The 22458-nt window shown below is 47.4% G+C and overlaps 1 protein-coding gene across 1 annotated transcript in view; it reads right to left on the bottom strand.

Annotated features, from left to right (window-relative positions):
* LOC133347067 (mitogen-activated protein kinase kinase kinase 9-like) overlaps window positions 1-22458 on the bottom strand; it is a 44669-nt gene that overhangs the window by 6210 nt on the left and 16001 nt on the right. The window contains 6 exon segments of the mRNA XM_061558974.1: window positions 957-1101; window positions 1524-1628; window positions 3564-3807; window positions 4594-4769; window positions 10209-10357; window positions 12684-12864. Coding sequence (XP_061414958.1) covers window positions 957-1101; window positions 1524-1628; window positions 3564-3807; window positions 4594-4769; window positions 10209-10357; window positions 12684-12864 — 1000 coding nt within the window.

The following is a 22458-nucleotide window of genomic DNA, read 5'->3' as shown; positions in this document are numbered from 1 at the left end:
TCTATTATTTGGTGCACACGCACGCATAAACAATAAAGAACGCAACACGTGCATCAAAAACGCTGCCACAAAAGGTAAAACCACAAGCCTCGGGACAATGGGCCTTCCCCCACCGCACACATATTGTGGGTAAGAGCCATTCGCCCAAGGTGTCGCCTGTCATATCTTTTTAAATCCTTTATATTAAGTTCACTTGCTTGCTTGCGCACTTACGACCGTGCAAATCTTTCGGTCGTTTTTTAACCCACTTCCCGTGATCCAATTGAGCTGACATTTTGCACACAGACTCGTTGTGCGTGACAATTTATTTTCGTTAAAAAAATGTTCCAAAATTTTCCACTTTTTAGGAAAATGTTTTTTTCATATTTAATTTAAAATACCAATGTGATAAAAATGAAACTCTTACTCAAGAAAAACAGAAATGAATAATAAAATAAAACCGATGCCACGCATATAAAGGATTTATAGTGAAAATCTTTGTTTTTACGGGTTCATTTTTCTTTTTGCAAGCCTGGCGATAGTGGGGCACGCCGGTAATCCAGCACTGTGGAGGCGAGAGTTGGTGATCGTATAAATGTTGTGAAACTCCCTTCTCGTGGACGTTGAGGATGTACCATGCCCTAGCTCGTCAGGAGAAGGCGGTACACAGCTGGAATTTATAAAAATGAAGTGCAAAACCAATTTGAATGAGGTTTGTTTGTGTGTGTGCAGTGACTGAAGACTGGACTAAGGCCGTCAACTCACTAACGCATGAGAACTTGAACCCAGGATCTTAGTGGTACCAGCTCAGCACTGACCTCTGAGCCATTTGGCTACCTCATCAGGTCATCAATCCTGCGAGTGCAAACACAACTGTGGTTTCAAAATGTGACCCTCCTAACACATTCAGGGCTCCCCATTGCTTGTGACGCTGCTGGAGCACCGGTGGCAAGGGAGAGAGTGGGAGGCTCACGCACCTGTCCTCCAGGCTGCTCCTCTCCCTCTGAGGCCCAGAGACGCCTCCCCTCCCTCGCCCCTTCTTGTCCCCGTTCCTGCGATCGTCATCCTTTCTCGGCGAGCCCGCGCTGCGGCCCCACAGCCTCGTACCGCTCGATCCGGCCACTGCAGCCAGACCGTCATCGCAACCGATGAGGGCACCCACAGAGGGAACAATCTCAGAATCAGAATCTGTATTCATCCTGGAGAAATCCGATGAGCTATGAAGCTCTTTTTCCACAGATGTCCGTTAGGGGCAGGTCAGAAAGTTACGACAACAATGTATAAAATAAAGATGGGAGTGCTAAGTGTGGGAAAGGTAAGAAAATCACGAAAAATAATACGTAAAATAGATAAAGTATAGAAGTTCAAATTGCATAAGTACACCAATTCCCACATGAGGGCAAGGCAACAAAACAACAAAAATCGTCGCAGAACACACCAAGACAACACACAGTACCTCAATAAAATTGCACGTAAAAAATCTTACGCATATATGCAAGTGTGTGTGTGTGCGCGTGTGGGTGCAACGTGCGTGCGAGACCCACGGTGGATGGCGCGCAGGCGGGGGATGAGTGCGGGGCTGCCGGGCGGGGTATCGACGCTTATCCTGCGGTCGGGGGACGCCTGCACCGTGATCTTGTGCTGGAAGTCTGGAGAACGAAGTGGCGCCGATTTAAAAAAACGAATCAGAACCACGAATGCAAAAACAACACAATTATACACTATTGTAATTTTACCAGTTAAGACCCACTGAGCTCTACAGCTTTTTCAAAAGTGACCTGGGCACAAATGATAGCTCAACTAAGTGGCTTATCGTGTGGAGATTTATAGCAACCAAATAAATCCACGCGACCACGGAGAGAACATGCAAATTCCAAATATACAGGCATCAGAGTTGGGATTGAACCCACGACCTTCTTTAGACCAGGCGAGGTAGTTAACATCTCTCCACCGTGGCGCACAAGAAGAGCATCATATATGGGCATTTCCGTGAACCCACGTTGATAATTCTGATAATTGAAAGCCCTATGTCAATCCACTCGTGGGCGAAGGTGTCCCTAAGCCGGGTCGGTTGTGGGAGTTGTTTGATCGTACTTCACCTCGCTGGTCAGTGACATTCGATGTCGGGGGGGGCGGGGGGGGCCAGGACAGGTTCAGATATCACGTGTCACCGATGTGAGCCTTGGCCAGGAATGGAACTCAGCTGGCCAGGTTCATGCTGCAGTGCACTAACTACCGTGCCAACGCTGCACGCCGCCACCACAACATTCTGCAGTGAGAATTATTGTCAAGTTTCATTTAATTTCGATCGTACAGATTTGAAGTTTTCGTGACCGCAAGGAATCATACTTTTTGGGTTTTTTGGTAAAGTTACCTACGTGACTTGACCGAAAAAACAAAAAAGTTTCGATCATACAGTCAATCATTTCATTTTGTCAAATCCATTAACATATACTCTTCCTTGATTAGAAGCTTTCGTGACCGCAGGATTTCATACTCTGAGGTTCTTTCGGGAAAGTCACGTAGATAGGAAAATAAATAAATAAATAATATTTCACGACATTTCGATCGCAACAACAAGCGATCGTCCACAGGTGAAGAGAGAAACATGCCTCTGTGACGAGGCATTATACAGAGGGGCATGGGGGGAGGCCGTAAAGGGGCGAGAGGGTGGGGTTGGAATTCAAAATTTAGCAATCAACCAGGTAAAGTGTTAACTGTTGTGTTAGCCGACTCTCTGAGTTGCATTACATTTCAAAATTTTGTTAAGTTTGATATCTAAGATTCCTTGTCACATTTCTTTTCTCTCTCTCACCCAAGCCCTCTTTTTATCCCCACCCTCTCGCCCCTTTAAGGCCTCCCCTCCCCCCATGCCCCTCTATATAATGCCTCATCACAGAGGCATGTTTCTCTCTTTCACCTGTGGACGATCGCTTGTTGTTGCAATCGAAACGTCGTGATCTATTATTTATTATTTTCCTATCTACGTGACTTTACCGAAAGAACCTAAGAGTATATACTCTACCGTACATTTACCAAGAGAGACGTGGAATATGATTTTGGCCATTTACGCCGAAATTACGCGCAATATTAGTAATCGACGCAGCGGTAACGTAATCACAGAAAAGTAATTTTATTTTTTAGAAAAAAACATTACACAGTATCAATCTTAACTTTGGAGCTTTCGTGACTGCAGGAATTACTCTTTGGTTCTTTCGGTAAAGTCACGTATAAAGAAAAAATAATAAATTAAATAATAACATACGACGTTTCGATTGTGTTGCAATCGATTGTGTTGCAATCGAAACGTCGTATGTTATTATTTAATTTATTATTTTTTCTTTATACGTGACTTTATCGAAAGAACCAAAGAATAATTACACAGTATACAGATGGGAAGAGAACGCAGAGGCCTAGGAACAGAAGAGTGGTGTGGCTCAGAGGTGGACCAGTCTAATCATTTTACTGATGTGCGACAGTCAGCTTTACATCCAATCGGTGAAGCATTGTGGGTCTCGTCGTGCGGTGGGCAAGGTGCGGTGGCACTCTGGGACGGTACGGTGGGCGCGGCGGGGACCACAAACCTGAGGGGAGGCTGATGCGGTTGCCGTCCTTGCTGAGCTTGAGCCGCGCGCGCGCAAAGTGCCCCTTGCGCTTCTTGACGCACGGCTTGTCCTGGTAGATGTGGTGGATGAGAATGTGCAGCTCTCGCTCCAGCACGTCGATCTCGCGGTCGGCCAGCTCCTGCTCGCGCCTCTTGAGCAGCTCCTCCTGCGACTTCTGCTGCAGCGACGCGCGCATCAGCTCCTCCTCCCGCGTGCGCAGCTCCTGCGCGCAGCGATCAGCGACAGAGGAGGGGTGGTGGGGGGGAGCGCGCCTCCGTTGAGGTGAAACTTTTTCAAGTCGCAAATGTACTTTTCTCAACGGAGAAGAACAATAAGCATGCGCACGCAAAGATTCTGCAACACTTTCCAACGGGCGTTTGTCCTCGGGTATAACAGTGTTTTGGGCCGCACGACGAGATGATGTCGCGAGACGACGTCACAAGTGATTACGTCACTGGGAGGGGGGAGGGGATGCGTGCGTTTTAATTTTATCGCTGGTTTTGCATTTCCTTTTAACACCGGCTGTCGTCTCCAGATTTTGGGCTAACGCTTTGATCAAAACGAACTCGACGGATTCGTCAAGAACCACCAACGTGGACAAATGCGTTTTTGTTATTTGTTCTTGTGCACCACCGCAAAACGCAGCATCACCAAATTCTTTGTTTAGATTTTTCATCAATTGGCAGGCGTTCTCCAGGGTAAGTCCCTTCTCTTTTCGTACGGCTGATGTAGATGCAGGGCAACGATTACAATTTTACATTTAGGTGGTCAAACCAGATAACTGCGTCAGTAGCAGCGGAGTGTGTCGCCGTGACGTCTCCTTCGTATCTGTGGATCGGGCATTGCGTCGTTATACGTTGCACGGTCTTGTTCTGCAATGGCCAAGCACTGGAGAGTTTTTTTTATTTTCCATCTGTGCGTCAGGTGTGTGCGCAGCATCTGCCACAGTTTGTGCGTCAACGTGGACGGCTGGCTGGCAGCCAGTGGCGGTGGGCGCCCCACGGCGTACCTTCTCCTTCGCGCGCAGCTCGTCAAACATGTGCTGGATCTCCAGCTTCCAGTCGTCCTGCAGGGAGTGGAAGGACTCCTGCGGGATGTGGAAGATGCCCGACTCCTGCACGGCCACCAGCTCGTCGAGGATGCGTGAGAACGGGGGCCGCGAGTGCGGATCGGGGTCCCAGCACTCTGCGTTCGCATCGCGGGGAGGATGGGCGAAGCACTTATTATTATTTCGTGGGCGGGAACGATGATGCATCGACTTGCACAATAAAATTATAAATATCGATTATTAAGTTCACGATATACATGCAGTTACATGGATGGGACCATAAATATAACAGTTATACCCGAGCTATGAATGCTTTATTGTTTGCATTGCCTTTGATGCTTCATAATCAACGTTTTTGGGTTTAGATCGCGTTATTCATAAATGTGTCGTAACCCTCCACCACCCGACACGGCCAATCAGCAAAAAAAGCGTCACGTTGACAAAAGACAAATTCGTTCACTGCTTTAGCCCACCGGTGTGTTGAAGCGTGAAACCACAACATTTACAATTAGAGTTGTACGACGTTTCGCTGGTAATTGCATCCAGCATCATCGGGCAATTCACCAGAATGGTGAGGCTCTGCTCTGTCTCCCGTTCTTATATAGAGCAGTAGCAGGGTGACGTCATCATTAACTCATTGATGCTTGTTTGCCTTTTGGTGTTCGCTGGTCTGGTACTGCTGAGACAGGGCCAAATCAGTTTCAAAGTCCAATGCATACATTATCAAAGGAAGTTCGTGTGAATGCTTTACGACAAGCACGCACGTGTGGTTAAAGCAGACTTTTGATGCCTTGCAACACGTGTCTATTTGGTATCTGAACATCTCAACTCCTGTATTATTTCGAGAAAGGTTAAAGCCTTTTCTTTTTTCATACACAGTGGAGTGAAGTGTGGTTAAATAACCTCCATGACCTGCACGGCAGTGGTGGAAATGGAAATATAGAGTCCTGGTTATAAATTTTATTCACCCTGCAGCCTGCGTTAACTCCAGTCTCCCCTCTGCGGAAACATCATCATTCTGTATTGGAATCGGAAGCGGTCTGAAAACCGCCGGGAAACGTGTTTGGCCTACTGAGAATTGCCGGTAATATATACAGTTGTATATCGGCTCGTTGCGACCACTGCATGTCAATGTAGTTGTGTTGCAGGCAATTGGCTCACATCACCACCCCTGCAGTCACTCGAGGTGCTACCATTTGTCGCAAATTATCGGGCCTCCGCACTCCGTCCCCCTCTCTCACGCTCGGGCAACTTGTTTTGCATTTGACACGTTTCTCCAGCGGGCAGCCTAGGCGCGAGGCAGCGGCGCGGATCGCTCAACCCGGGTGGCGATCCGCGCTCCTCGCAACCCTTACCTCGACAGCCGCCGCTGGGACAGCACGGTCACACACACCTAAGCCAGAGGTTGCAACCGGGTACCCTATACCCGTACCTTACCCGATACCCGTACCCTACCCGATACCCGGCTACCCGTACCCGTTTGCGACCCTGGTGTGGCCGGGTACGGGTAGGCCGTGAGTCACTGGCGAGTAACCGTTTGTCACTCATTTCCCAACGTCTTGTCTCTTCTCACAATTCGAGTTCCTAGAATCAACCCGACCGCGCCTGCAACATGGCTTCATCCCAGAGGTCGCAATCGGGTACCCGTACCCTACCCGATACCCGGCCGGGTACAGGTAGCCGGGTATCGGGTAGGGTACGGGTACCCGTTTGCGACCCTGGTGCGTACGGGTACGGGTAAGGAATCAAAACCCGTTTGCGACCTCTGACCTAAGCCCACCGAGGCTGCGTCTGCTCTACTAGCTCGTGGCTTTCGCCACTGGAATTACCTGCGGGACGTTTGGACATCTCGTCACCGTGGCGCCCACTTGTGCCTCACCATATCCTGGACCCGAGTTCAACGTGAGCGCAGGAGCCACTCGCATTTTAATACCCCCCCCCCCCCCCCCCCACCACCGGGGCACCTCGCGGAGAAAATAATATCTACAGCAGCAAGCCTTCCCTTCTACCTGCTGTGCTCTGTACACACAGCCATTCGGCCACCATCTGCAGGGTCCGCATACGTCCAACAGGGGGCAGCATAGGCTCACGCATCCACACGCAGGGACTTCCCCCAAAGTGACGTAGGGGATTGTTTTTCATCTCTATAAAGACCTGAATCTGTAAGTCTCAAAAACCTCTAGGGGACTTTCCCGACAAGGTAGAAAGCAGAAATTTGGTACATAATGTAGCTTTTAGGACACACGCAACAGGGAAAATCCGAGAATTGTCATTTTAAGGCCCCCAGATATCGATTTTAAGTGCCCTATTAAGTCATTCAGAAACCGTTCAAAATATAAGATTGAGAGATTTTCCCTTTCGTAGAGCGTTAAACAGCAAATAAAATTTAAGCGAGAACCATTGGTTCTATCTTTTATTGTTTTTTAGATATTTTGGATTAACGCGGTTTTGAACGAAAAAATACGCATTTGAATGATGTTCAAATCCGAATTCGAAAACGAGTATTAAGATAATTAATTTATGTTCTTTCTAATAAAAAAGAACGGAATATTTAAATTGAGCGGTTTCTCATGGGTACGTCTTTAAATATAAGCTAAATCAAGTCGTTAACAACAAAATAACATTTTTTGGAGTAGTTTTGTTAGTGTCTGATTTAGATTAAAACAATCATATCAGGCTAATTATTATTATACATTGAAAACTTTTGCCTGGTGAAGACGGGCTTCATGAACTCGTAATAAATAAGTAGACAATTCACCTACTTCCCATATTTGTCTGACCACGTAAAACATAAAAGCACCTTTTTTTGTCATAAACCCCCTCGGCCAAACGACCTTCTCAGAGGGATTTTTCCAGTGTCAGTAACTGCTGCTGCCGCTACTGCTACAGAAATACGTTGTTTACAATGAGGCTGCGCTTCACATTAAATAGCGTAAAGGATAAAAAATATTTCTGTTTCCTACTGACCTGGAAGTGCCTGGAGTTGGTTGTGGGCGAGAATAATTTCATAACGTCAACTAAAACATAATTACTGGAATAAGAGTTTGGAGAGAGTGCCTGGGAGGCGATGCCACGTTTGTGTGGGCAAAGCAGCCTGTTTGGACAGTGGCAAAAGCATGGCTGGCATGGACCCCCGGTGGAGGGAATGAAATGGGGTTACCGGGCTCAGTTTCTCCCCCTCTTCGTAGCACCGTGCCGAAGCCTTTCATCAGGCCCGTGGGCCTCAGTGCAATTGCACGGCCTGCACACTCAATAGCTACGGCAATGTGTTCCGACACCACGCCACACCACGGGGTTGACGAGTCAGGAAGTTTCATGGAGAAAAAACACATTTCTCAATTGATCGGGAGGTCTTGCCACACTGCCAGTCACAGGATACACATTTGGCCTTTGGAATGTTATTGAATCGGCCAATGGGCTGATGGCTTAAAAAAAATCGGTGGTCTTGGTACATGCCATGCAAGCGGACTGCGCAATGTCAAATTCAGATAATACGATAGCGTTTCACACGGCGGCGCAGCTCAAGAGCCAAACACCAACAGTGGTCGGTGTGATCGCTGCGCCGAGATGAACATGTTTTGGACTTGTTGTTTTTCGATCGCAGCAAATATAGAAGCAGTCCCATCACAAGCGCGTAGCAGAGTCAACAGAGTTCGAGAATAATAAAATGAGCGGCGGATCGTTTACGATCCACAGCGATTCTCCTGGCAAACATCAAGTTTCAACTTGTGCGGATGTGATACGTGAGGTGCAGTATCCCACAACTACTCTTAAGGGCAGACACAACCCAAACAACACAGGTCTTGTGTTTCCATCCCTGCGTTTCAAGCTCTGGGTACGAGCTGTATGCTTTGGTCCGTCTCAAATGAGGTTTTAATTTGGTTAATGACAAAAAGTGATGTATTCTTCAAATGCCTTTAAGGACCGTGATCTCTCTCTCCCTCGCTTGTTCGTCCACTGGTAAGAGATCTCATAGTGTAAATGCTTACCCCGAGCTCTCAATACTCTGATATTGCACTGTGTTTGAGTTGTACGCCTTCTGGTGTCATCTGGTCCAACACCAATGGGGACTAGGCTCTAAAGAAAGCCGTCTCGGGTGTGGACCAATCAACTTCAAGGACAGTGCATATCATTATCATTATCAGAGTTGCTTCTTTTTGTTTGCTTTTTTGACTACTTGTGTTGTGGTTATTGCAAACATGATGCCTTGAATAAAGGTGTCAGTTTTGTACCAGTTTAAAAGGGTAAAAACCTACTACTATATTTTGCCACTGGTAAAAGAGATCTCACAGTGTTCGTACATCAAGTTGATGATGACCATGGCACGTTGGTCATTTTGTTGGGTTTTGATGAGTGCGCAGATGGCTGAACAGGCCAATCCAAGCCCGGAATTGTCTGTGGCACACCAAGATAGCGCAGGAGCTTCTCCTACTCTCACAGAAGACTGCTCCGTGCTGTACTTTTCTTCTCCAGGCAGGTCGGTCCTGTGCTCGGGGTTTCCCTGCTTTTCAGGTCGAATCCAAAGCTCTTCAAGGAAGCTTTAAGGAGCGCAATCACTGCAGTGGTGTATCAACATTCTGAAATGTCCTCATTGACAATGAAACTTACACCGCAGTGACATGACGAGTGTTTACGGCTCTAACGACGTCACAGGCTAATATGATTTTTCTCTCGTTACACGGAACAACACTGCTTCTCTTTCACTTTTAAAGCCATTCCTTCCCAATGAGTATTTATCGGGAGGCGATATTCGCCGCGTGGACACGATGAATGTACCGTAATTGCTTTCGAACCACAGCGTGCATCAGCTTACGACTGCTCCCTCTCCCTTCTGCGATGATATGGGCCCAGTGAAGTTCTTCAACTTGTGTGTGTCCTGCACAGAGTGCCTTGCACTGCTCACATCTAAACATCTCCGTTTCACGTCCCTCTCCGGTGCCCATCTGGTGCACAATCACTCTTTCTCTACTTCTTGTTCCTTCTTTTCGAGACTAGTAGGCTTCCGAAACGTACGTAAGTCGTCAAGTTAGTCATCTCTGCCGATGAGACGCTGCATGTCAAAACCAGTCCAGAGTTTCCCTGCATAGAATCAATGCTATTGGAATTACGCACTCCCAGAAGGCCGTGTGGCTGGCGGGTTGTGTAAGAACTATTTTTTTTATGTGAAGAGATGGATAGATGAAGGAGACGCATTATCCGTCGATGTATTTCGTTCCTAAATTCAAGTTCCGTCAACACTTTGTATATTGCTTCATTTGCACTTTGTTACACGTTCACATAATTTGCTTGGTTACCGAATATATATATGCGATTCTTTTCAACACTCATTTACACGTGTATTGCATCACTCCTGTCAACCAGCTCTCCCTTGAAAAAGAGACTTTAGCCTCAACCGGCTCTCGTCTGTTCAAGTAACGACCACTCGTAAATAGAGATAAAGACTCGTGAGCGGCACGAGGAAGGTGCAGTAACAACAAATGCTTTTTTTGTTTTGCCGGTCGCGTCTCCCTTTAACGACGACGGGCAAACGAAGGATCATCGAGCAAGGCGGCAGAGCGGGGCAGGGAGCCGCTCACCTGTCATGAGCTTGGAGAAGGGCTCCGGGCAGGTGGAAGGGATGGGCAGGGTGAGCTTGTTGACGGCGACGCCGTACGCCACGGCCAGCCCGTCGATGCCGCGGTACGGCACCTCGCCCGTCAGCAGCTCCCACAGCAGCACGCCGTAGCTGCAGAGGGGGGGAGGGGGGGGGGCACGCGGTGGGCAAACGCGCGAGGGGGGGACGTGTGAGCATTTCGGTCGGGCCTTGTCCGGCTCGGCGACCTATAAAATATATTTCTGCACGTGGCACACCGAATCCAGCACACATCTCACTGTGGCTACCAGTCACGTGCCACTGCCCGGTCTACCAGCGACTCAATGAGAAGTTAAGTCCTGGTGATTCACCACGTCGGGTGGACGGACGGAGATGCGTGTTGGGGGGGAAGGGCCGCTCGCACATAGGGCGGTGCTGCTCGTGCAGGAATACGTTGAACTTTTGTCTGGTTAGGGACCAGAGCATGGACGAATGTCAAGCAGAGCTTTTATTTAGTTTGCAAATTGATTTTGGCCGGCGAAAAACGAACATGCAAATAACTAGAGTAAATATAAAAACGCCGAGCATGCGACTTATATCAGCATGCCTTGCTAATTAAGTTTGATCATGTCAAGCTCTTCTTGCAAATTTAGAACCTTATGGGTTATTTGAGCTTTTCTATCACCACACTTAGTTCCCATTATGAATATATTAGAGGACAAAAATAAGTATTTTACAGTAATCACAAAAATAAGCACAGTATGAATACTGTACACGTGTTTTATAATCGTGAAAATAACTATGAACACTGTAGGATTATACTATTATCATAAAAAGAACGATGAATTGTTTACAGCATAATCACAGAAATAAGTACAGTATTAATAATAGAGGAATAAACACAAATATGAGAGATGCTCACTGAACGACTTCTATTCAAAGACTCAACAAAAAAGACGGTGCGTGGCACGAACGTCACGGAAGGTTTTGGATGAAATTGGACGAAAGAGGAAAGCCGCGTGGACGAAATTTGAAATGTGGTTACAAGTGAAAACGGCCGAAAGAGCGAAGCGACGAAAGTCAAGTGGACGAAAGTCAAGGTAACGCTGTATTAGATACGATACATTTACTGACGCAACAATTCCACCCCACACGCAACCCAGCCTGATTCAGGACCGCACATCCACTCGTGAATCAATTGCCTGTACTGTTTGTCGTTTCATTCACACCGTCTCATTTGTTTCATAATGCCAAACGTGACACCGACATATATTCAGCACGAGTCCTAAATAATAAATTCTTAGATGCACAATTTAATACGTGTATCAAATCATGACAATCAGTAAAGCTACATGCCCCGTTCCATCCCTACTTTGTACAATGCTGAAAACTCGATGGCATGGAAGGCGGTGTATAGGTCAGAGCAATGAGCTGGCATCGCCGAGATCCTGGGTTAAAATCCAAGAATCTGCCCAAAAATGTGTGCGAGTGCTTAATTTGCCAAAATTCTAGCTCTGAGAATTACAAACATCAGTTTGACTATCATGCGATGAGCAATGCTCTCTGCAACAGGCCAAGTGGGATAGTGTTGCCCACTACTATCTATCTGGTCCACTACTGTGTGAACCAGATTGGGCGACACTGCTCTATGAGAGGAACTGAAACGACACGAATAGAACACCATGGAATCTATTTTGGAAAAAAAAAGTTAAAAAACCCAAAAGCACGGTGAAGCAGCACATGCGTTCTCACAGCATCCTAGGCACCATTGGAACCTCATTTGCCAGTAAAAAATATAATTGGTTTTTTACCCTTCTATCTGGCAACAAAACTGACACCTTTTTTACAAGGAGTCATTATCAGAGTTATGTTTTTTGTTTGCATTATGGATGCAGGTATTGTGGTCTATGCAAACATGACTCCTTGTAAAAAAGGTGTCAGTTTTGTTGCCAGATAGAAGGGTAAAAAAACAATTATCAGCATCCTAGGCAGTTATCTTGAGGCTCAGTTAATCACATCGGCAGTCACCAACATGGGTAGCGGATTGGTCAGTAGGTCAGTGTCCAACCCCAATCCCCAAAGTGTGCCGTCTGCTGCAAATGAGGAATTACGTGACCATACCATCATTCACACGGGAAAGCCACAGAGTTGCTTGTGTCATGGTGCATATTCCAAACTGACCACAGCTAATTACGAAATTCGCAGTGTTCAAGATCAGCGGTTTGTGCCTGCCGACCACTGCTAGAAGTAGCCATGACGGAAGCACTTTATCAAGCTGCCCATAAGAATGCAAGCAATAGAGTCAAATAAAGAGACAACGCGACGCATACACATCTTGGCGACACAGCCGAAAACACACCGGAGCCTTGGAATTTGACCCCGTCGATGTTTACGGGCGATATTGGGACGCATCTTAAAAAAATCGTACGAACACGAACGCTCGCCGAGGCACGACTCGGGACGACGCGACGCGCCTCACCTCCAGACGTCGCTGCCCTTGGAAAAGGTGGACGACTTGATGACCTCGGGCGCCATCCAAGCGTAGGTTCCGGCCGCGCTCATCATCGTCGTCTTGTACCACTCGCGGGCCAGCCCAAAGTCGGTGATCTTCAGCGTCTTGGCCTCCAGGTCGTCGTTCTCCACGCGCTCCTGCAGCAGGACTTTCACGACGGACAGAGACAGCGCGTCCCCCCGTGAGCACGTGCACAACGGTGGCCCCCGCCGCGAGCGGCAGCCGGAAATGTTTAAGATCGGGCAGACGGGTGGCGACGCGTCGATTCCAAGATTTCACTCGATTCTGACACTCGTGACACGGCAAACTCTCGATTATCCGTGGGTTGCATATCCGGGTTTGCGGTTTAACCGTCATTGCGAACAAATAAATAACATCTATTTCTTAGGTGAATGCTGGTTGCAATGTTTAGCTGCTCTTCACAAACAAGTCAACAAGAAGTTATAAAAACAGACGACATAATTTAGACATCCAACCACATTCTACGTGGGTAAACAATTCACGTTTTTCGCCTCTAATTTACACACGTTTTGCTATTTTGCATTTACCGTGCATTCTTGCGTTATATGAGTCACCCACCTCAACGTTGCCCAGGGTAGCCGAGAGTTTACTGTGCATCGCATGAGTTTGCATGTGTGTGAGACTCGGGCTGTATTGTCATGTTTACACGTAGGCTAACGGGGCAAATGAAACTGTAGAGAGAAAAAAAACAAGACGGATACAAAAAAAACGAGGAATAACGCCAACGAGATGATAAATACGAGACATAAAAAAACTGGAAATTATTTCATTGCATCGTGCACCTGAATCAAGACAATTCGTTGTATTGCTGGGGGGATAATTGCTACACGCTTGCCACTATGTTGACCGTAAAAATTAATTCTGTCCATTTTTTAAGGTTTTGTATTAAATGTTTTTGGCGTTCTATACAAGTTGTTTTCCCAGGTCTCCCTTGAAAAAAGGAATTTATCTCTGGGCTTGTACGTGTGTAAAGAAAGCCACTTATTTCATAACGCAGGTCTTGTCTAAATACATTAGCTGTACCTATTGTACATGCAGATTGGGAGTAGTGATGGTGCAGTGTGGTTAGCACACGGCCTCGTGAAACCCAGCCGCTCTGACTTTGAATCTGGGCCTACGATGGACATCAGTGGTGAGTGGTTATCTGAATCAGCCCTCAGGAACCCCCCCCCCCCCCACCTTGCAACCATCGCCAAACCGCACTCACCAGCGCGGAGAAGCATGGTCAATGCGTATTGACGAGAGCACTGTGTATTGTTAGTATTATGACGACGTGTGTACCGATGTTCGCGGTTACCACATTGAAAAGTAAGCTATGGTATTTTAGCGTTTGGTGATTATGTTTTGTAGTCAAGCTGTATGGAATACACACACACACTGTGCATTGCTTTACTGTTCCATATGCTCAAACCTCATTACCGCCTCCCTTACCCAAAAGTAAACATACACGTGCTTTATAAAACCAGATAAGGGTTAGGTTACTAAGAATAACAACACAAGTGTGTTCACGGTAAAGCCTGAGCAGCATTTTCAAGTAACCTGGGGAATTAATCTGCAAGTTGGGGGCGACAATTGCAATGTTTCATTGGCAAATTTGGACGCCGATGCAGGCAATGGCTACTCTACTTCACGTCTGCTGTTCAGAAGACATGAAGTAGCCTCATTATGGTAATTACACCCACAGTATTAAACAGGGCGGTTGCTGGATTCGAACCGTGAACCTCTGCAACTCGCGGCGAACGTGCTGCTGCTGGGCCAAGTCACGTGCCCAGTCACGTGCCCGACTTCAAATAACTGGCGCTGCACGATCAGTAGCATGTACACACATCAACGTGCCGTACATTGCCAGGTGATTAATTTCGTTAACTCATTAAGGCTTTTACTTGAACTATTGTCGATCATTTATGGCGACATTTCATTTGTTTACATTTGTGTAGGCTGCGAATTCTGACAAACTCGGCGTGGTCAACACCTTCAGCCACGTGCACAACAACTCACAACCTGGTCCCAACACACAAAGACAAAGATCCCCGTATAGTCTTAACAGACTACTGGGGGCAAGTCCTCTTATAGCGAGCATCTATGAAGGCCAGAACGGGACACAAGTTGGTGGGTGGCCAGCACAACGCCCAGCAATTGTTACACATCGCACCAGGTACTCATTTGAGGCTGAGTCGACCTAGGGGAGGCCCAGGACCGGTTCAGATAATCGTCACCGGTGTTGGCAGTGAGCAGGAATTGAACCCGGGTCGCCAGGTTCGTAGCGCAGCGCGCTAACCGCTACACTACCGCTCCCCACAACCTAGTCCCAACACACATACACACACACATACCCAAAAGGCACCTGTGTTTATACACGCACACAACAAAACAGAAGCCTTGTGCAAACGCACCTGCCCTTGCGCGCACAAACACACTCTTAAGTGCAAACGCACACAAATTTGCTCACACTTTCTGCAGGAGCATGCTCATATCCACGCCGAGACCATTTACACCAACAGGTGTAACATCATGAATACTCTGTTGAAACTTTTCTCTGTGTAATGTCCTCCGGCTGTCACAGCGAGAAAAGGCCCTCAAAGTGCTGTTTAAAAAAAAAACAACAGGCGATGGTGAAAATGTTTGGGCTTTTTTTTTGCCGTTTACATTTTTTAGCAAAAAAAAAACTTCACCACTAAAACAGTGACGTAAAAACGTATCAACGCGAACGTGAACACCAGAGATTAGTGTGAAACACGGTGAATGAAGATTCTTGGAGCCCAACGCTCCGTTCAAAGCTGCTGAAAATGGAGTTTCTGACAGTGATTGTGCGCCCTTTTCATGCAACCCTGTTGTCTTCCACTCCAATAAAAGCACATCCATCTGCAGTTTTACAGCCGGCAGACGCATACCACGCATAGCACGCATAGCAGGCACACAAGGGCACTCCACCGCAAGCCACCAACGCCACTCGCTTCACATCCCCGTGCTCTGTCGATGCCTTGAAGCTAGGATTTTAAATCAGTTCCAATTCCTCTCCTTCGGTCTCGCTTATGAGTTAAGCACGAGTGGTAGCCACCAACACCGCCGACGAGGCTGCGTGCTCTTAACGCGCAATATTTATGCCACCAAAAAGTGTACGTTAACCGCTTTTATCTCTGGGATTTGTGCGCTGGTATACAGGGGAAGTGTTATGCTTCAGACGAAGTGACCCTCTTCGCAGTGTTTATTGACTGGTTATGACTTACAAGGATTCCATTCGAGTTTTTTTTTAGTTTAAAGAATACATTCACAGATCCTTTCTGAGAGGAGGTCCTCGAAAAACGTGCAGACTCACAGTCACGATGCGCGACGGAAAATTTCCGAACACAAATTCGTCGCAACATTTTTCGATTTAAAGCTTTCGTGACTGCAGGGATTCATCTTCTTGGTTCTTTCGGTAAAGTCACGTAGAAGGGAAATAATAAAATAATAAAAATAAAACATAAACGTCACAACATGACTCTGTCGGATGTATTTGAACACAGGTGCTTTGTGATAAAAACGTGCAGAATGAATGGGCGCGGAGTTTGCCTTCGTCGCGACCACGCGCGCCACCGTCATCCTGCGTCTCGTGACACCACCCCGTAGCCGCTGACGGGGACCCGGTGCTTCGGAACGATGTCACGCTCACAAACAACAGTGACCCGCGACTCTCAGCCAATCACGGCACGGCCGGCGTCCATCCCACGTAAGAATTATTGGGCTCCAAGCGGCAGCTACCTAAGTGGCTGAATGTCTCTCATCTTGGCAAGGAAGAACTTGGCAAGAGCTTTCACTGCTAGGATTTATAGATTTGTATTTATTAAGTTTATCGCCCTTACACGTTGTGGGAACATTGCTTATGTTGGTATAAATTAAATCTAATCGTTCATCTAGTGGTCTTTGGCCAGAGTACAGCCTGGGCAGCCTGGGCAGCCTGGGCAGTTGGACTCCAAAAACCCATAATTTATTCTATGCACTTAATCTTCTAACAATCTGGTACCATTATTTTTAATTTCACTCAACTGTTTGTCTTACATTCACAATTTCTAAAACGACGTATTACTCTGGTGCGCAATATTAATCGGTTACATCTGCTGAATTCGTAAAAGTAATGTGGAGCTTGTGTATCCGTGCTGCAATCTGGCCAGGACACCCTTGGAAATAAGATTTGCATTTGGAGGGATTATCCGAGCCAAGTGAATAACATTATTACGTTCACAGCGCGAGCTAAAAATCTCGGAGAGAATCAAATTAACCGAATCGTCCGACCGGTTCCGAGAATATGAGTACAACGCAGCAAGGGGGGGGGGGGGGTGTGCTTAGTGGGGAAGTTAGAACAGCAACTGTCTTCTGAAAGTCCTTAAAAAGCATGACCATTGTGTAACAATGCTACAACAACAAAATACCATACATCTAGCCACAGGCCACGTGGCATGAAGCCTAAAAATATCTGCAGATGGACATATAACATTTCCTAAACTTTGCACAAAGGCAGCTAAGATACGGAAACCAGCGTCTGTGACCGAAGGCGTCAATGAGACGCCCATTGTCAGACGATGCGGCCACGTGTCAGTTAGCAAGTCAATTACAGACACAGTAAGCGGCCACCCAAATAAACACGGATCGCAGCCATGACGACCGCCTCGCTCATTCATGGGCCACAAACAGGATACTGCTCCCTTACACTGCCGCCTCTGTTGATGTACCTGAAGAGTCAACATCGCAGGTTCGGGCTCTGCACACACTCAGCTACGGTCTTCAAATTCACGAGCATTAAAGCCGGTGACAAGGTTTGTGAAAATGGACAGGATTTCCCGTCAAGATCAACTGACAGTCTCGTGGAGCCCGGCTCCATGAAGGCATCGCGCTGATCGCCAAGTGCACAGTCTGCCGTTACCAGTCGACAAATCTGTAAAAGACAGCGAGTCGCACGGGCCAGGATGCGCCAAATATGCCACAGATCCTGCAAAAAAAGTGACACTGCACGTGGGGCCGTGGTCACAAGAGCTGTGCGCCAACAGCCAACATGACCAGCCCTCGCTATCCTCCTCTGCAAGGTGGAGCTTTGTTGATGCATGAACAACTGCGTGTGTTTGTTGTGGCAAATAAATGAGGGTGTTGGGAGGGGGGGACGCCGGTTAGGCCGGTGTCTCGGCACCCTCCAGTTCTGCTGTGCCGCGCGCCTGCCTCTGCGTCTGCGAGCGCGACAGGGACGGTCCCGTGTCCGTGTCCGCATAGCCCGGCTCAAGCGGGATCGGTCGTTGCGCAACAACAGCGGCAAGAGAAGCAAGCGCAGCGAGTGATCAGCTGACGCAGAGACAGACATTCTGTGGCATGGCCCAACAGATATCGCATGCTCCGGGGGCACAGAGCCAGCATCGCCTGTGCTTACACAGACAAATACCTGGATGCTTAAATGTAAATACACATATGCCGAAGAGGTGCGGACTTTGAATGACGAGCCAGCTTTTTGGACGAAAAAATATTTTTGTTATCGTACTTTATAAGCAATGCTGCTCATATAATGCCATGGTTATTTAAAATAAAAATTGCTGTGCTTTAAACATACTGCGCAGCTGATTACTCTGCACACCGTAATGGAATGCTAGAATGTGTTAGGCTTTTTAAAAATAACATGAGCAAATTCGCCCCAGCACACCAGAACACAGTAGCATATGGTGGTGAATGGTGGCAGTGTTGTTAGTGTGTGATTGAGAACAGATATGCACGGCTTTGACAGCTCCACCGAACACCAGAGGTAGGAGGCAATATTCCAGCTGCTCCACCCTTGCACCATACAATAGAAACTCATTGCATGCTGCTGCAGTGGATTCATCATCATCATCAATCCACAGCTTGACGAAGGTCTCCCAAAGCTGTCGCTCTTGCTCGTGACCCTGCGATGTCACAATCCATCATCTCCACACGAGTCGATGTCATTCCCGTCTCCAAAGTGGCCGTCTCGTCGGGTGTGTTCACTTCTTTGGCTGCCACTCTGCTGTTCGTCTCAACCACCGGCTATTACTCCTTCACGGAACATGTCCTGGCCAAGTACACTTACCTTTCCCAAGTCAACATCATGTCTCTAAATTGTAAATGTTCATTCATCCATTCGTTCTACTTTTTTTGTCTCCCGAAGTAATTCCAAGCATACACACTTCTTTGTGCACTTTACATTTTTCCGTCACATATTTACACGCGTCCTGTGTTTGAGGATTATCGTTCGTAAAGTAGGTTACTTGGCTGCCGTGGATGTATTTTTCATCCACACTCAAGTCTGCGTAGAAACCGGACGGGGCACATACTAAAAAACCTCTTTATAAGCCTTTTTTCCATCAATAAGAATCCGAAATTTTGACGAACAATCCAGCGCCCACCGCATAGTGGATGGTTTTATCCTAAAGTCACCGAAAATGTGCTGACATCACTACGTCACAAAAGTGCCTTTGTCCGTCGGCCTTCAGAGTAGGCGAACGCTTTCTCCATCGCCGCACAAAGCAGACAGCGGGGCGAGCAGACACGCGGGCCCACGGGCGAACACGCCGCCTCGGCAGACACGCACGACCCTGACCTTAGCCTAACCCATCCTTGGGGTAAGGGGACCTTAGTTCTAACCTGGCTGGCTGGCTGGGTGGAGATGTGGTTTGCGCTCAGCTCGAAATCAGAAATGTGGCAGGTTCAAATCCTTATTGGGGGTCGACTACGCTTTTCAACCCCACCTCCCCCCTCCCCTCGGAGCTGATGCAATGAGTGATGTTTTATAGAGACTGGCACCCATCATGGGAATGTGGAATGTACACCCCTGGCCTAAGGCTCTCAGTGGAGATGAACACCACTTTACTCACAATATAGCAGAGACACGTTTCTCTTCAAGCCAACCAAATATGAATACAAACCATCCCTTTGCCCAACTCTAACCTAACCTTAACCCCGAAGCCATAAACCAGCCCTAATCCAAAACTAAACTTAACCCCTGAGATCTAAACACATGTGTTTTTAGGGTTGACAGTGACGGGTTTTCCAAAGTTATGATTTCCCAAAACAGACCTATTACTGACACTCGATTTGCCATCAGTTGCTGCCGAAATAATAAAAACACACACAAGGTGCCATGAAAACTGAGAGTAGACATGCCAGCCAGGGATTGATGGCATGCACCTTATACTGCCATGATAGGTCAGCGCCCCCGACGCCAGTCAAGGAGCCTCCAGCACACGCTGCTCTGCAGTGCTGTATCTACAAGGAGTCCCTAAGACAGTCGATGATACCAAGACCACTCTGAGCAGTCACCGTGACCTGATCAAACCCATGGAGCAGAGAAGCAGGGTTGTACGGCAGCAATGTGCAAAGAGGCATTTCTCAAGGACCCACCACCGATCCTTGACTTGAGCCGCTTTACAATCTGGTCAACTCATATCAACTCATATCAACTCATGTCAACTGCTGGCTGATGAGGGAGCAAATCCTCAGTTGCTCCGTGGCCCATTCCGGCTCGAACGTGCAGTTTCGCCAGCTTCCCCAGCCCAACGCGACTTGACCCCGTCAATCACGGGAACCCGTCGGTCACGTGACCCTGACTGGCAAAGGGGAAGGGACTCTCGGAGGGGACGCTGCTACCACACATGGCCCCCGTGCGTTTCAACATGGGCCGCTCACCAGTGCGGGCGGGCGGGGGGGGGGGGATTGCACAACGGGACATTTCATGCTTCCCGCTGGCCCCACTACAATTTGAGTCCTCCCACACAGGCATGGATTGATTGCTCCCTTTATTCGTTTTGCCAACTGCCTGCAGGGAGAGAAGCCGTTTACACACGAGGCAGGGGGAATGGTGCATCTTATAGCACAACTCTCCCATACTCGGACAAGAAGCGATTACGAAATGCTCAATGTTATATTGGTATGGAGAGGCCTATCACTGCCAGTGCATTGATGAGGCTTTCAATTAGTATGTTGATGGTTTCATAAATATGCCATACTGTGTACGCTCCACAATGTGCACGATCATAAAGTTTAGTGGATGCTACAACCCCAAGGGTCATGCCGACCTAACGGTTGATTTGTAAATCTTATTCAAACGAGCTACATTATATTCACGCAAATTGTCAGACCCGACTACAGTGCCGAATAACGTAGAGGACCCTGGCATAATCGTTTGCCTGCATGTGCCCTATTCCATTTCATTTTTACATGAAATTCGGCATCATCCGTCGTGCACATTACACTGCAGAGTGTAATAAAATGCTAAGAATCTTGCCCACGGATCTTTGGAGGACTATTTTAAATACAGCGGCTCCATTATATGCAAGGACCAAGCCCGACTTGTTTGTATGCATTCCTGAAAATGCATATCTCCGACACCGAGTCGGCCTAAAAAAAAGAAAGTCAAATACACACAAAGTATGCGTGCATCGTTCGCTGGAGATGAAAAACCTGTGGAGTGGAATAACTATCGGTGTCTAAAGCAGAACAACTGGTGCTGTGGAAGGCGAGCTACTTTGGGGCTGGAGATGAGACACGAGATAAGTTTGTGTTGTTGACGAGGTCAGCTGGTCTCCAATTGAGACTCACTGTCCCAGTCAGGAAAGATCACAGACACTGATAACAATCATGCAGGACAACCCCTGCCCCCCCCCCCCCCCCCATTTCCAAATCCTGTGTCGTCTCAGACTCTTTGTTCGCTGGAACATCCGAGCCAAGCCAGAGCGGGTGTGCACGATTTTCCACTGGTTATTTACCAACGCCGCGCCATTGGCTGGTTTCACGAGACATCGGAATCTGGCTCAAGGCCAATCAGGGCCAGAAACAGGGCCAGGGCTAATGACGCGTTCATTGTTTGTGACGTCGGTCAGTACGCTGTGGGGACGATAGGGATGTGCGCTCTCGAATTTCGAAATAATCCGAATTTTTTTAAATAAACGAAAATAGGCCACGATATGAAATTTCAGATATTGCGAAGGAAAAAAGTGTTACAGATTATTCCGAAAGGTCACGCCAATTTAGTTTTCTCAACAAAAATGCGGTCAACGTGGCACCGAGTGATTTAACTTTTGTGACGAAGACAAATTAAATGACGCTGTTAATACTCTTAGGTTTTTTCGGTAAAGTCACGTAACGTGACGTACAGGACTTTACCGGAAAAAAAAACCTAAGAGTATGAATCCTTGCAGTCACGAAAGCTTCAAATCTAGACGCTATTATTGATTGAAAATACAAAAATTATTCGAAATATTCCTGAAAAACCAGAAATCCTTATTTTTTGTTGTCCGAAACTCATCTCTAGAGTACGAACCATCACCGCATCATTAACATGCGTCTCGACTCATTAAATACATGCGAAGACGAAAGCACAGAGACTTCTGCTGCACGCAAAAACAACAACCTGTTGCCTCCTGAGGCACGCCGGTCTGGCTCAGCACGGTCACGGCGCGGGTCACTTGTGGGAAAAGTGTTATCAGGGAACCCAAGCTGCCTCAATTCTGTTCAGCATTTCTACCTCAAACTGCTTTGAACCACCATCGCCCTTGTAAAAGTGCTGCGTTGCCGGCAGAAGCAATGCAGCAGGGAAAATATTGACTGGGGTGGAGCAAGAATGGAGCTTTCCAAAAAAACCAAAATCCCCCAGTGAAACTGGTATGTTCCACAGATACTTTGAAGGTCATGACAGAACAGGGTCCAATGGTGAAGGCTGTTTGCCGGCCACTGCGCGGGCGAAGGCAAT

Source organism: Lethenteron reissneri, chromosome 25 (assembly GCF_015708825.2).
Source record: "Lethenteron reissneri isolate LAM-NWPU_2019-01 chromosome 25, ASM1570882v1, whole genome shotgun sequence".
NCBI classification, from domain to species: domain Eukaryota; kingdom Metazoa; phylum Chordata; class Hyperoartia; order Petromyzontiformes; family Petromyzontidae; genus Lethenteron; species Lethenteron reissneri.
Note: the sequence above shows the minus strand (reverse complement) of the source record. Positions and strands in the feature narration are given on the sequence as shown.